At 40.5% G+C, this 13,059-nt stretch overlaps 1 protein-coding gene across 1 annotated transcript; it reads left to right on the plus strand.

Annotated features, from left to right (window-relative positions):
* The first annotated feature begins 556 nt into the window (after window positions 1-556).
* abcg2d (ATP binding cassette subfamily G member 2 (JR blood group)) lies at window positions 557-12,724 on the plus strand. The gene is made up of 15 exons (XM_072384935.1): window positions 557-774; window positions 2,100-2,159; window positions 3,019-3,133; window positions 3,654-3,806; window positions 3,950-4,107; window positions 4,575-4,726; window positions 4,885-4,986; window positions 5,776-6,026; window positions 8,149-8,231; window positions 9,424-9,513; window positions 9,615-9,736; window positions 9,824-9,978; window positions 10,424-10,513; window positions 11,299-11,405; window positions 11,505-12,724. The coding sequence occupies exons 1-15, from the start codon at window positions 560-562 to the stop codon at window positions 11,650-11,652; spliced, it is 2,001 nt and encodes a 666-aa protein (XP_072241036.1). The 5' UTR covers window positions 557-559; the 3' UTR covers window positions 11,653-12,724.
* The last annotated feature ends 335 nt before the right edge of the window (window positions 12,725-13,059 follow it).

Here is a 13,059-nt window from a genome sequence, read left to right on the forward strand (position 1 = left end):
ACAACATAAGACTTCTGATCTCAACATAATGGCAATAAGCTGACCGGTTTAAACTTCCACAGTGTTTGAAAATGTTATAATAATGAACACCGAAGTCGGTTTGAAGCAGTGAAGATCAACATATTTTAAGCTTGTTTTTTTTTTTTTACATAAATCTGAATGATTACACATTTTACTTAGACTTCACTGATTGTGAAATATTAGGTATAAAAAATATCTGTGAAAGCCAGTTTACTCCACTGTTGCGAACCATCTTTTATTAATTAATGCTAAACAGGAATTTCACACTAATTGTGTAAAGACAAGTGCTTTTTTTTTATTCTGTGCATTTTTGTTTTCTTTGCACTTCTTAATACGTCCTCTTCTCTGTATTTTAGGTGCAAAATACGTTTTATTGCTCTGGATCCATTCCACAGCTCACAATAAGGTCCTGTTAAAGAAAGCACCTTTTCCCTTGATCCCCTCCTTTTGTTTCAGTGGTGGTGAGGGCACATAGTCGGATGTTATCTGAAACAAATCACTGTTGGTTTGTGCCCTGACAGGCTGCATGCTTCACCGGATGATGGACAGAGCTTGTCATGTTAACATTGCCATGATAGAAGACGTCAGTTCCAACGGGCTGGCCAAGTCAAACACTGGGACCACCGCGGCCCAGAACAAACAGCCGTGTGGTTCCACTGTGAGCTTCCACAACATCCACTACAGAGTCAACCTGAGGAGCGGCGTCCTCTGCAGAGCGGAAATAAGTCCCAGGGAAATTCTGGTGGACATCAAGTGAGTTTAAACAACATTTGCATTGTCTTGATCCTGCGTCACCGTAAATTTCATCTTTCTCTGTAACTCACCATCTGTCGTCCTTTCATTCGAAACAATACTGCAAATGTTAGAGCAGACCGGAGTTCATTTTCTTCCTCCTATTATCACCATTATTCCGTATTATCATTATCATTATAACCGACATGCTTTTCCACAATAATTAGCTGTTGTAAATTACATGTTTACAATAAACGATTGTCCTTATATGCTAGGTGATTAATCCCAGTCTCCACTGTTTCTTCGTAATAACCCACAATAAAACAAAATATAAGATTTTTAGTTTGTTTGTTAACTATTAGAAAAACAATGACACAAATGAAAAATAATTCATTTTTGGCTCAACCTAACAGTTTATGTGGTTTTCCTGTCAGCTCTAAAGTATAACTCGTAATTTTACAAAGCAGAACAACACCGAATAGACCCTTAAAGAGGTTTCTCTCAGATGCATTACATGTTACTGACATTTCCCATGGAAGAATGAATAACTCATTTCCCACAAGTGATCGGGCCTTTACCTGCCACACTGTTAATTATATGATATTAAGTATGGGTTCTTGCATATAATCTCTGATTCACTAAAGAGGAGGGTGCCAGGGAAACGAATTAAACGGCACCACGTGATCCACCTCAACGCTTTTATTCGTTTCTTTATTTTCATTTTGTATCACCGACTCTTTTGTGTGTGTGTGTGTGTGTGTGTGTGTGTGTGTGTGTGTGTGTGTGTGTGTGACTGTTTCCTCACGAGGTCAAGGGTTTTGCTTTTGAATTCATCTCAAGTTTTTGGTCAGAATATCTCCTGAAACGTTCCGCGTATCTGTAAAAGCTGCAAAATGTCGGGAGGAAATTAGTATCTGGTTCATTAAAACTGAATTAGTAACAAGGCAATGAAAGAAATCATTCAATGGCTTTTCTGTACCCACTTAATCCAAGTCAGGGTCGCAGGGCGAGAGGCAGGTTGCTCTCACACTTTAGAATCAACAATTTATCTAACCTATGCATGTTTGGGGTCGATGGGAGAAAACTGGAGTACCCAAAGAGAACCTCCGCGTGCACGTGAAAAGGACGCAAACTCCACACAGAAAGACCACAGCTGGGGGTTTTGAAGCAGGAACCTTCTTGCTAACCCCTGCGTCACTTTGCAGCCCCTAAAATCATACCATCACAAATGATTGCGTATAATAGCAAGCTAATTCGTATGGGCCTCATTACTTGCCTCTCTGTTAATTAAGTATGTGCACGTGGGCGTGTGTGTGTGTGTGTGTGTGTGTGTGTGTGTTTTGCAGTGGGATTATGAGACCTGGCTTGAACGCTATTCTTGGACCAACTGGTAGTGGAAAATCTTCGTAAGTACTGTTCTCTATTTAAAAAAAAAAAAGATTTATATTTAGAAAAAATTGATAATTTTTTGTTTGAAAACATGGTTAAAAAGTGTTGGAGCGCTACAAGACAAATTGGGTCTTGATGGCAATCGAGGGGTTTTGTGATGGGTACGTTTTCTTTTCAGAGGAGATTGGACAGTAGATCAGCTGAAGCACAAAGTTTTCTTTGCCAAAAAAAAACAAAAACATCATCCCATTGCAATTTTCATTTGTCAAGCAAGTGTGCCTTGGTTGTGCAAAGCACGCCTTTGGTGGTTTGGAGCAGATGAAAATACTGCATTAAACTGTGTTTGTGCTTGTTGAACCTGCTCTGTGATGCAGCATTCTTCCTATTTCCCAGTAAGGATTTTTATTCACGGTACAGTAAAGGGCCTGTTGCTGTTTTCTGTGGGAGCTTCTTGCTGTTCCAGACAGAGAGGAGAGGCTGCAGCTTAAAACCTTGAACCTTTTTCCTTTTCAGTTAGTTCAGGCGCTGTGAAAAAAATACTCCCCAACCATGAAGGCGTAAAGTTTGGACGCCACCGATATTTATGTATTTATTAAGTAAATACAAATAATTAAACCGATTGCATTATTAAATACTATTACATACTATTTAATAATGCAATCAGTCTAATTCTTTTAAAGAGGGCACAAGCCAAATCTTTGTATAAACCAAAATACTTCACTGGTTCTATATTAAATAGGAAGTCTATTTACTTTGAATGACTGGAAAATAATTGCATTCTCTTTTCAGTAACATTTCACACAGCATTCAAACCTTTTTTAACAATGGGATCGTGTTAAAACGTTGTTTCCACTTTATATTTGTGTTTCTCCAAAGATTCTTGGATATTCTGGCTGCAAGAAAGGATCCCGTGGGTCTCTCGGGGGAAGTACTTATTGACGGAGCACCACAGCCTCCAAACTTCAAGTGCCTCTCTGGCTACGTGGTCCAAGTGAATTAATCAAACCCACTGACACTGTCTTTGTAAACCGAAAATGAACCGATGATTAACGGCGAAGGACAGGCCTGATAAAGGCATCGGTTTCTTGAGCCGCTAGTTGAAGCATTGTGTTGATGTGTATTTTTATTGTGTATAATGTTTGGAAAGTAACGTAGAGACAAACCGTTAGTTTCTAGCATAATAAAAAAGAAATCAAAGCTAAACTGAGAGCTCATACATAATCCATTACTATTGTAAAGCAAAAATCAAAGACCACAAAAGCAAAACAATGGGCTAAAAAGTTGAGACTTGTCTCCGTTCACATCACACACATTGTTCTTTAATCCCTTGTATATATGAAAATTGTACCGTGGCCTTAGCTTTAGAGTTTTTATAATTGTTCAGGAACATGTTAAGCCCCAGTTCATCGCACAGTAGTTCTGTGAAGATGCACATTTTCACCCAAATAGATCAAAGCCAGACAAATATGAGAGTGATGCTCAAGCTCAAGCTCTTTTTTTCTCCTTGCCAGGACGACGTGGTTTTGGGCACCCTGACCGTGAGGGAGAATCTCCGTTTTTCTGCAGCACTGCGGCTCCCCAGCTCTGTGCCACAGAGTGAGAAGGAGGCTCGAGTCAATCACCTCATTAAAGAACTGGGTCTCACAAAAGTGGCCGACTCCAAGGTAGAAGATCGAAAGTTACTCGCTTTCCCTCTTACCCACTTCTCTTTTCCAGAATAGAGTCACGATAGAGTCGCTGATCTGTGATCACGTGGGTTTCATTATGTGTGTGTGTGTGTTTTTGTTTTGTTCGTTTGTTCTCCCAGGTGGGCACACAGATGACCCGGGGAATCTCTGGAGGCGAGAGGAAAAGAACAAGCATCGGCATGGAGCTGATTATTGATCCTGCGGTTCTCTTCCTGGATGAGCCGACCACAGGGCTGGATGCAAGCACTGCAAACTCTGTGCTGCTGCTGCTGAAAAGGTGTGGAGATCTGAATCTTTGTGGTCTCTTGTTTGCATTTAATACCCACAGTTTAGTTTCAACATAATCTGCACTTAAACTATACCGTTCTTGTTACTGAGTATTAAATCGACTGCATTTTATTACAAGATATATCTTTCTCTCTCATCTTTAGATTCTTAATCACTAACTCAATTTTATTGTTAAATACTATGTTTGGCATGACGTCTGTCGAATTCATTCGGATTTCAGCTTCGTTCTTCCCTCCCTATACAAGCATGGTTTCTGACTTTAAGGCATTAGAAGACATTAGAAGTACCCCATATGTGCAAAAGTTTAAGGATTGTTTCCTGGTTGATTTGAATCATTGATTCTCCATAAATTCAAAAAAGGTCCTATCCTTTGATGGCTCATGATTACACACATTAGGTGACTGATTTCCTTACTGTGCTGCTCTACTGAATTCACTGATTGTTGTCTGTTTTCAGAATGGCTGGTCATGGAAGAACCATAATCATGTCCATCCACCAACCTCGCTACTCCATCTATAGACTGTTTGACACTCTGACCCTGTTGGTTAGTGGTAAAATGGTTTACCATGGACCAGCACCAAATGCTTTGGACTACTTTGGCAGCATCGGTGACTATACTCTGTCAAATATTGTTACCACCAGATATATCTTTATGTTCGTGTTTAGGTTTTAAATGATCACTTTAAGTAATAGAATCTATCAACCTGTCAGTAGAGCTTTTGGCATGTGGTGGTATTACATCGAGCCATTGGGATTTGTTTTCAAGGTTATCCATGTGAGCCCCATAACAACCCAGCTGACTTCTTTCTGGATGTTATAAATGGAGACTTCACTGCCACAACCGTGACCAAAGAACAAGGCACTGAAGGTAATGGTATAAACAAACCTTTTGTGAATGTCACTGTCAGGTTTTCATCGTGTCTGTCATTCAGACGTTTTGACAACATGATGCTGGCTCTCTTATTTACCTCTTCCACACCATCGTGTCTATGTGGGTACAGAAAGGGGTGGAAATACAACCCGCACTGGCCCTTTAAGACACTGGTTGAGTACACGTGTACTGAATGGACTTGAATGGGAATTATTCTGGGTGAACTATGTGGCTCAACCACAATGTGTCTATGGGCTCAAAATAGGTAAGACAAGTGGGAACTTTTTGGGCTTAAAGAAAGCTAATAGGAGAAATGTGGGGCCCATCCAGCACTGAGTGTAATCCTTCAACAAAACCAATTAACATTGGACAAATAGGAAACCTGTGCCTTATGGGTTTGCTTGCAATCAGGAGGCATTTTTAAGCTGCTTTTATCGAAACATATCACAGGAAGGTAAATTTATTTCTATGGCATCTTTCAGCATAAGAAAACATTTGATCAAATCCTTTGAACAAGATGTAAAACATGCACTATGCAAAACAACAAAGAAAGATCCTTTCAAATCAGAATGTGATAAGGATGTCTGACTCTTAATTATTTGAGTGTCACCAACACCAGATAATGCAAAATATTAAAACATTTTAGCAGCACAAAGTATTCTTATCTGGAACATTTTCTACATAGGGGAGGAACAACATTATGATGAAGTTTTCTTTGTTTCAAGAGGGAGCCTGTTGTGGCTGTAGAGTATGTCCAATGATGAAATCCCTTGTATCCATGGACAGCTTTGGACTTTGTGGAGGGCAGGAACACCAGGCAAAGCATTGAGGAGCACCTCGTAGAAGAGTACAGGAACAGCAGCTACTCCAGCGAGACACAAGCTGAGTTAAAATGCATTGTTCAGAACAAGGAATGTACGTCGCGTACAAAATCCCGCACCATCACCTACAACAGCTCCTTCTTTCACCAGCTACGGTGGGTTCTTCAGAGAACTTTTCAAAACCTCTTGTTGAACCCCCAAACATCTGTGGCACAGGTAAGCATCCTCACAAACGAAAAATTTACTTTATATAGGCTTTTCACAGGTTTAAACGTGTTGTATCCACAACAGATTTTAGAAAAAGATTTTAATAACATGTACCTTTCATGTCATTGCAAACCAGGAACACAAGCTGCTCTTTGAGGGGGTCAACTTGATGCTCTCATTAGCTGTCCCGTGGTGTCAAAATGCTGATCGATGTCTCCTCACTTGAAGGATTATGAGCCAGCTAATTGGCCCTAAATAAGTCAAAATAATTCCACTCAAAGAGATACGCTTGGCGGCGCGGGTGCCTTAATCGGCTTTGGTGACTGTTGTGACCTTATTCATGGCTCTTTGCGCCTAGATCTGAACTGATATCATATCTGGAAAAAGCCCCTTGGCCCAGGTCTGGGAGTCATCACATGATGGGATAATAACCTATCCCTCCTTGCTGCCTTGCTTCCACATGAGGAGCTGAGGGGTATGAGGTGAAAAAGGTTCAGCCTTACTGGCTTATCCCTTCACCCTGGGAACCACCTGGTCCTGTCATAATCTGTAAATTGTTGGGCTTAAAACTTGTGTCGCTCTCACTCTTTTTAGCAGATCTAAAGGAGGCGCATTGTGTTCACTTGACCCCTGATCCCCAGTAACACTATTTTGTGCTATGATGAGAATTATTGCACTGAGCACACATTCAGTAACATTTTCATTTTTTTTTAGTTAAAACGTGTTTTTCAATAAATACCAAAAGATTTGTTTAAGTTCACTTACAACTCCCAGAGGGACTGCATACCTCTGGGGCTTTTTCTTTGATACTTTGCTCTGCAGGTAGGAATGCTGAAAAGGGGTGTGTGGTTTTTTGTGTTGGAAAGCAAATTATGAGCAAAATCTGCCATCATTGTGACTGCTGAGGATTTCTGCTTTGAATCCCCAGAACACCACCTACATCTTTAGAAAGGTTCAAGACTAATTTCAGAAACCACTCTTGTTTATTTACAGGATGGGGTTGTGCAGTTTATTTGCATGTATTGTGAGGAACCAGTGAAATGAGACACTAGCAAACTAACTAACTAACTAACTAACTAACTAACTAACTAACTAACCACTAGCTAGTGGCCAAACAAGCCAGGACCTCACTGGTCGCAGCTGTGGAATGTTTCTAATACTGCCAAAAGCCGTATGTGGTGATTAAGTACTGTTCTGATACCTCCACTTGGATATTATCTTGTAATTAGTGGGCTCCTCATCTTAAGAATCGCTTTCTAGCTAAAAAATCTTAGGCTGAATTACCCCGGTATCAGAAGTGCTGGATCAATCATCGTTCATTTACATCACAGAAGGTCCCCTCCAATGCTTGGAAGTACCTACTCTGAGGAAGCAGCTGAAATGACAAACACACGCAGAGTATTTTGATGAAATTCCATACTAAAATGGGATATATCTTCCATTACTATTAAGAACTATGAAACAGTTCCTTTACTCCGAAAGTGCCTTCTCTGGCACAGTTTTGCCTGTGACAGGAGGTGACATGAGAAGTGCAAAAGTCAAAAGAGGTCACGGCACCTGCTTATTGTCGCATGGCTGTCATCAGGGTCATTAAGTTGTGTTTGCATCAGTTACAGGGAAATAACTTCTTGCAGTCCTTTTCATCTCAGGAATTTGTCACTCGTCGGATCAGACATTTAATCCCTGTTTTGACTTGTCAGAGTTATAAGGAATGGTTTATTCTTTCATGCCTCATTTTAGAATTGGCCTTTTTTCCCCTTACAGTCTGGTGATGACCACTAATGAAAAAGTGCGTTAGTTAACAATATTGTTCAGTGCAGCAAGGATGACTGGAATGTCGTCTGGGATGTATAACGTTATTGAATGTCACTTGTTGCAAAGAATCTACTGAGAAACTTAAAAGAAAAACTAGCAATGTGCTCTAGGATGACCCTAATGAATGCAACACTGAAAACTGTTGGTCTGACAACAAAGATGATGTATATATGTGTGTATATATATATATATATATATATACTGAAGTGTTGTTTGAGTTTTGACTGTTTCCAAATGCAGTCCATCATTTCTTAAGCAATAGTTATTAGAAATATTGCACAGGGACACATGTCATCTCTTTGTTTTGCCTTTGCAGCTGGGAGTCAACATCTTCCTTGCTCTAATCGTAGGAGCCATTTTCTTTGGGGTCAAAGACGATCAGAGTGGCATCCAGAACAGGTGAGACGACTGATCCAACACACACTGCCCGTGTCCTTAGAGGCTAACAGAACCAAATTCATATCACAGTAAGGCCTTACGTCTGATTATATAATGTGACCGATTTACTATTGCAAATTGTTCATTTATGCTTTTTCAGGTGTCACTAACTGCATATATTCGAGGTAATTGTCACCTCACCTTTGTGTCTGTGCATGGTTCAGCGGAAAAGACCTAACGCCGTTGTGTTCAATGTCAGTGCATAAACAGCATGGTATGGAGCTATGCATGGGGCTAAAATGTCTCAAGTCATCCACTTCTCTTTTTCTTTCAGTGCTGAGTCAGATAACAAGGCCCCAGAGAATTCAGCCTCTTTTCAAGATGTACAGTATGTTAGCATGTGTGTTAAAGTGCAGCAGATACTCATTACTGTACAGAAAGATGCAGTGAAGACAGTCATAACAGCTCGGAACAGCGCTTTATTTGTCCTGGCTCAATCCTGTTCATTTTCAATCCTGAAAACGAACAGTTATGCGTTCTTCCAGCTCTTGAAATGGACGTTTTCATGTTGTATTTGAGTATTTCACACACTTGAGCGAGTCTTTTTTTAGGTTCATAGGTTCAGGTACACATATTCAATTATTAATTGTCAGTTGCAGGTTGAAAACCCTCCAAAAACAAACGGAACATCCCCTGAAAATTATTTAATTTTTAAGCTGTCATCATTAAGTTCAAAACAAGCATGTTTGTCTGTCTGTTTTTTTTTTTTTCAAACAGAATGAAATCTCTGACCTTTTGATATTTCGTCTATATACCATGTTAATTAATTATATGGTTTAAATGACAAATCATTGCATTACATTTTTTATTATAATTCTAAACTGTCTAAACAGCTTTTTGGATACCTGACTGCTGAAAATAAAAAAATAAAAATGTTGTGTTCATGTAAGTGTTCCACCAGTCGTAAAAGTAAGTCCTTTTGCCAATTTCTGAGATTGGGAAATGATGCTAAACAGCATATGAAAGCCATTATTTTTGACCAGGATAGTAGTCCACACTGCCCCATTTGGGGTTATTCGTTCTGCAGAGAACTACCTCAAATTCAGATTTAATTTAAAGAGCGTCTCTATGATCAACTGTTAAGACTTTTGCAGTAAGACGCGTTGTCCAAGAGAGAGCTGTTGACCAGATATTGGTTTGTTGTTCCCTCCAGGATGGGTGCCCTCTTCTTCATCACCACCAACCAGTGTTTCAGCACTGTGTCTGCAGCTGAGGTCTTCATCACTGAAAGGAAGCTGTTTGCGTACGTATGCTGGCAGGGAGTAATATAAGTGAGACTTCTTTGTCTGTATCAGGAGACGGGCCTGTTGAGCCGTGCTTATTTAATGTGTCATCTTGTGACAGGCATGAGTACATCAGTGGCTACTACAGAGTATCTGTCTACTTCCTCTCTAAGATCCTGTCAGACATCACCATGCGCACCGTCACATCTGTTATTTTCAGCGTCATCGTCTATTTTCTGATTGGTAAGAATCACAGATGGACGAGCTGATTGAATTGTGACCACTAAATCATGTCTGAATTCAGTCTCTAATAACTGTGTGTCCTCTCAGGGCTGAAGCCCACAGTCGCAGCCTTTCTTGTCTTCACGCTGACAGTGACTCTGGTGGCCTATACAGCCACCGCCATGACCATGGCCATCTCAGCTGACCAGAGCGTCGTAGCTCTCGCAAGCATCTTGATGACCATCTCCTTTGTCTTTATGATGGTGAGAAAAACATGTTGAGGCACATTAATTTAAGTTTAAAGGATTTGATTTTCAGAGTTTATGGTCACTTTCAACCGCACAGTTAAACAGGTTCACTTGTGGAGCCCCCTTGTGGTCCAAGCTTACTTCTCGCCATAAGTCTCTGATATTCTGTGGATTTGAAAAAAGATTTAAACAAGCCACCAAGCACCTTCAATACCCCGCACAAAAAAAAACAAAAATCAAGGATGAGAACTGAATTGAATCAGGAATTGGCGGCCAACATACAGATCTTCCCTGTGGGCTGAGTGACTAACTGCTGGAAATACGAAGAAAAAAATTGCTTGTGATGAAGGGTTCACTCCTTATGGTTGTGCCTGTTAGACTCTGCAGCTGCCTGCTGTTAAAAAAAATAAATAAATAAAATAAAACAGGCCCATAGACTGAGTTTATGTTTTGTTTCTAGATTTTTTCAGGTCTCCTGGTGAACCTGCCCAGCATCGTGGACTGGCTGGCTTGGCTCAAGTACTTCAGTATTCCTCGATATGGTCTTGCAGTAAGTCAAACCTGAACTATTTTAGCCATAAACATTCCAGAGTTTCATCAAAGATTATTTACTGCTGTTAACTTCAGCACTTACACATTTAGCAATACGACCACGTGTATATTTTGTATACATCGCCCCGCACATTTCACATTATGTAGTCATAATAAGTATATGATAGCAAATCCAATTACATGCGAGTCAAGCTAATCTTTATTCCAAATCAGTACAATTCTGATTCAATCCAACAATCCAATCCAGTTTCCAACATAATCACTTGGATATTCAGCCATATCGTTCTGACCACCTCCTCCTTCCGTCAAAGTGTATCTGAGGTTGTCCTGGAGTGTCCAGTAGTGGGGCATTACCACCAGAAGTTGATCCTTTGGGTAGGATGGGGGTCTTGCTTCCAGCAGAAGTCATCTGATCCCATCAGATTTTTTATCTTGGAAGTTTTGAGGCCGAGTCAACACCTCGGGCTCTTTGTCGTGTTCTTTGAGCCCTGTCTTTGCCGCTGTAAGGGGCTACTTTTGCCATACGGGTGTGGAAGGGTTGGGACTGGTCTGCAAAAACTGTTAGACAGGTGCAATGTGCCAAAGTTACGTGCATGTGAATGCCAGGATTCATGTTTTCCCAGCTGAACTTCGCATTGTAAGATGAGGTGCAATGTTACTCGCTTTACTTGTCAGTGGTTTCAACGTTATGGCTGAACAGTACGAAAGCCTAAACCTCATCAGTCCTCATGGGTGAATCCTCTGTATTTACTTTGCTTTTTACTGTCTACCATCTCCATTCAGGCCTTGAAAATCAATGAGTTTGTGGGTTTGAAGTTCTGTGATGAGCCTGTAATCCCACATGCCAACGTGGCAACAGCCAACTGCACCGCGAACACGGCGGGCCAGACGTGAGTACACTGTTCACCTGCTCCCACGGTACCTGAGTAGTTCACACCAAGTCGTCCTGGTCGTCTGATGGCTGACCGGTTGGGTTTGCCTCGTTTCAGATGTACAGGAGAGCAGTACCTGGATTACCTGGGAATAGAGTACAGCTCCTGGGGACTGTGGGAGAATCATGTGGCTCTGACTGTTATGATGATCTTATTCCTCATCGTTGCCTATCTGAAGCTCCGCTACATCAAGAAGTTCACTTAATGTGTGACTCTGGAGTCTTCTTTCTTGTTTTCGATGTTCTCCAAAAAACCTCTGTTAATGTGCAACTGCAGCATTTTGGGATATACACTTAATTAACTTAACTACAATAAGCTCACTAAAAATTGTCCTTTTATCTATTTAATATGTCTGTGAAGCTCCATCCTGGCCACTAGCTGATGGCTGTGTGACGTGAGCACAGTGATCGGCTGGCATAATAAAAAAAAAAAAACGGCAGAAAATTGATAGTAGGAGCCTTGAAAGCAGGATTGGATCTGACCAATTGTTAACGATTGAGCAAACTAATGAGCAGCCATGAAAGTATTGATCTGCTGACGCAACAATCAAGAGAGCCACTAAGTGTATTTCCCAAATTACCAAAGTTTTTCATTAATTGTTCTTGTCATTTGCTTTTGCTTTTACTTTGTTACTGGTTGTAGATAAATCGCCCTGAATGTCAATCTTTGTCTGGTAAAAGGCACTTGTCTCTAAAGCGCAAATGTTTCAAGAACTAACCGGACCGTGTGCTTTTTGGCATCGCTGTGGCCCCCGAGGAGCAGCAGATCGTTCAGAGCACTGACACAGATCTATGTTCCACAGCAACTTGTGGCTATTTCTGAATGCATTTTAGAGGTCATTTCCTAGTCGGTCACTCTGTGCCTTTTTTTTCATAGCTTTTATAAATCCGTAGTCTCGATGCAGCTTTAGACGTTTCAGAGTTAATTAAGTCAATCGCAAAACTGAGTATTTTGTCAAAGTAGATGTTATAGAATCATCACAAGTAGAAATGTTAGCTTGTTCTTTTGTTCCAAAGAAAACTCTTGTGATATATTTGTATTCTATTATAAACATGTTCATGTGATCTTGACCCTTTAGTTTTTACTTCCAATACATTTTACAGTGTTGCCAGTCTGTGCTATGAACGCACACCAATACAAAGACATACTGTATTAAATACAAATGTTTTGTTTCAGGATTTATGTCTGCTAACGTAAAAGCTCTTCCATGGACAGATGTGAGCCTTTCTTGTGTTATTTCTTCTTCAGCTAAGCAGTGAAATGGTCTGAGGAGCAGCTTTTGTATTTGGTTTCTGCTGCTGTGAGGTCATGTTATGAAGGGAGCTCAGGCAGGTCGTCCTCTGGCTGCAAGACACAAACAAACCAATCCAAGATAGTGGCCAATTAAAAAAAAAACTAAAAAAAAACTGAGTCGATTTGGAGGTTAGAAAAGCACACTACAACAGCAGCAGTGAAGGATCGCAGGATCCTCTACACGATAAAAGAAAACAATCATATCAACACTTTACACGACACATTAAAGAGATTGAAATGATTGTGCTTTCTCTAGTTTGGATGCGATTACCTTCAAATCAAAGCGTATGCGCTGCACCTGAAGCCCACGTTCAGTATG

The sequence above is a fragment of the Leuresthes tenuis genome, unplaced genomic scaffold (assembly GCF_036924035.1).
Source record: "Leuresthes tenuis unplaced genomic scaffold, fLeuTen1.0.hap1 SCAF_4, whole genome shotgun sequence".
Classification (NCBI taxonomy): domain Eukaryota; kingdom Metazoa; phylum Chordata; class Actinopteri; order Atheriniformes; family Atherinopsidae; genus Leuresthes; species Leuresthes tenuis.

Bases quoted from the DNA above. Each gene is read 5' to 3' on its own strand.
- abcg2d (XM_072384935.1), top strand. From the start codon at position 560: ATGATGGACAGAGCTTGTCATGTTAACATTGCCATGATAGAAGACGTC. The intron at 2,160-3,018 runs GTAAGTACTGTT...GTTTCTCCAAAG, and splicing joins ACTGGTAGTGGAAAATCTTC to ATTCTTGGATATTCTGGCTG. The intron at 3,134-3,653 runs GTGAATTAATCA...TCTCCTTGCCAG, and splicing joins TCTCTGGCTACGTGGTCCAA to GACGACGTGGTTTTGGGCAC.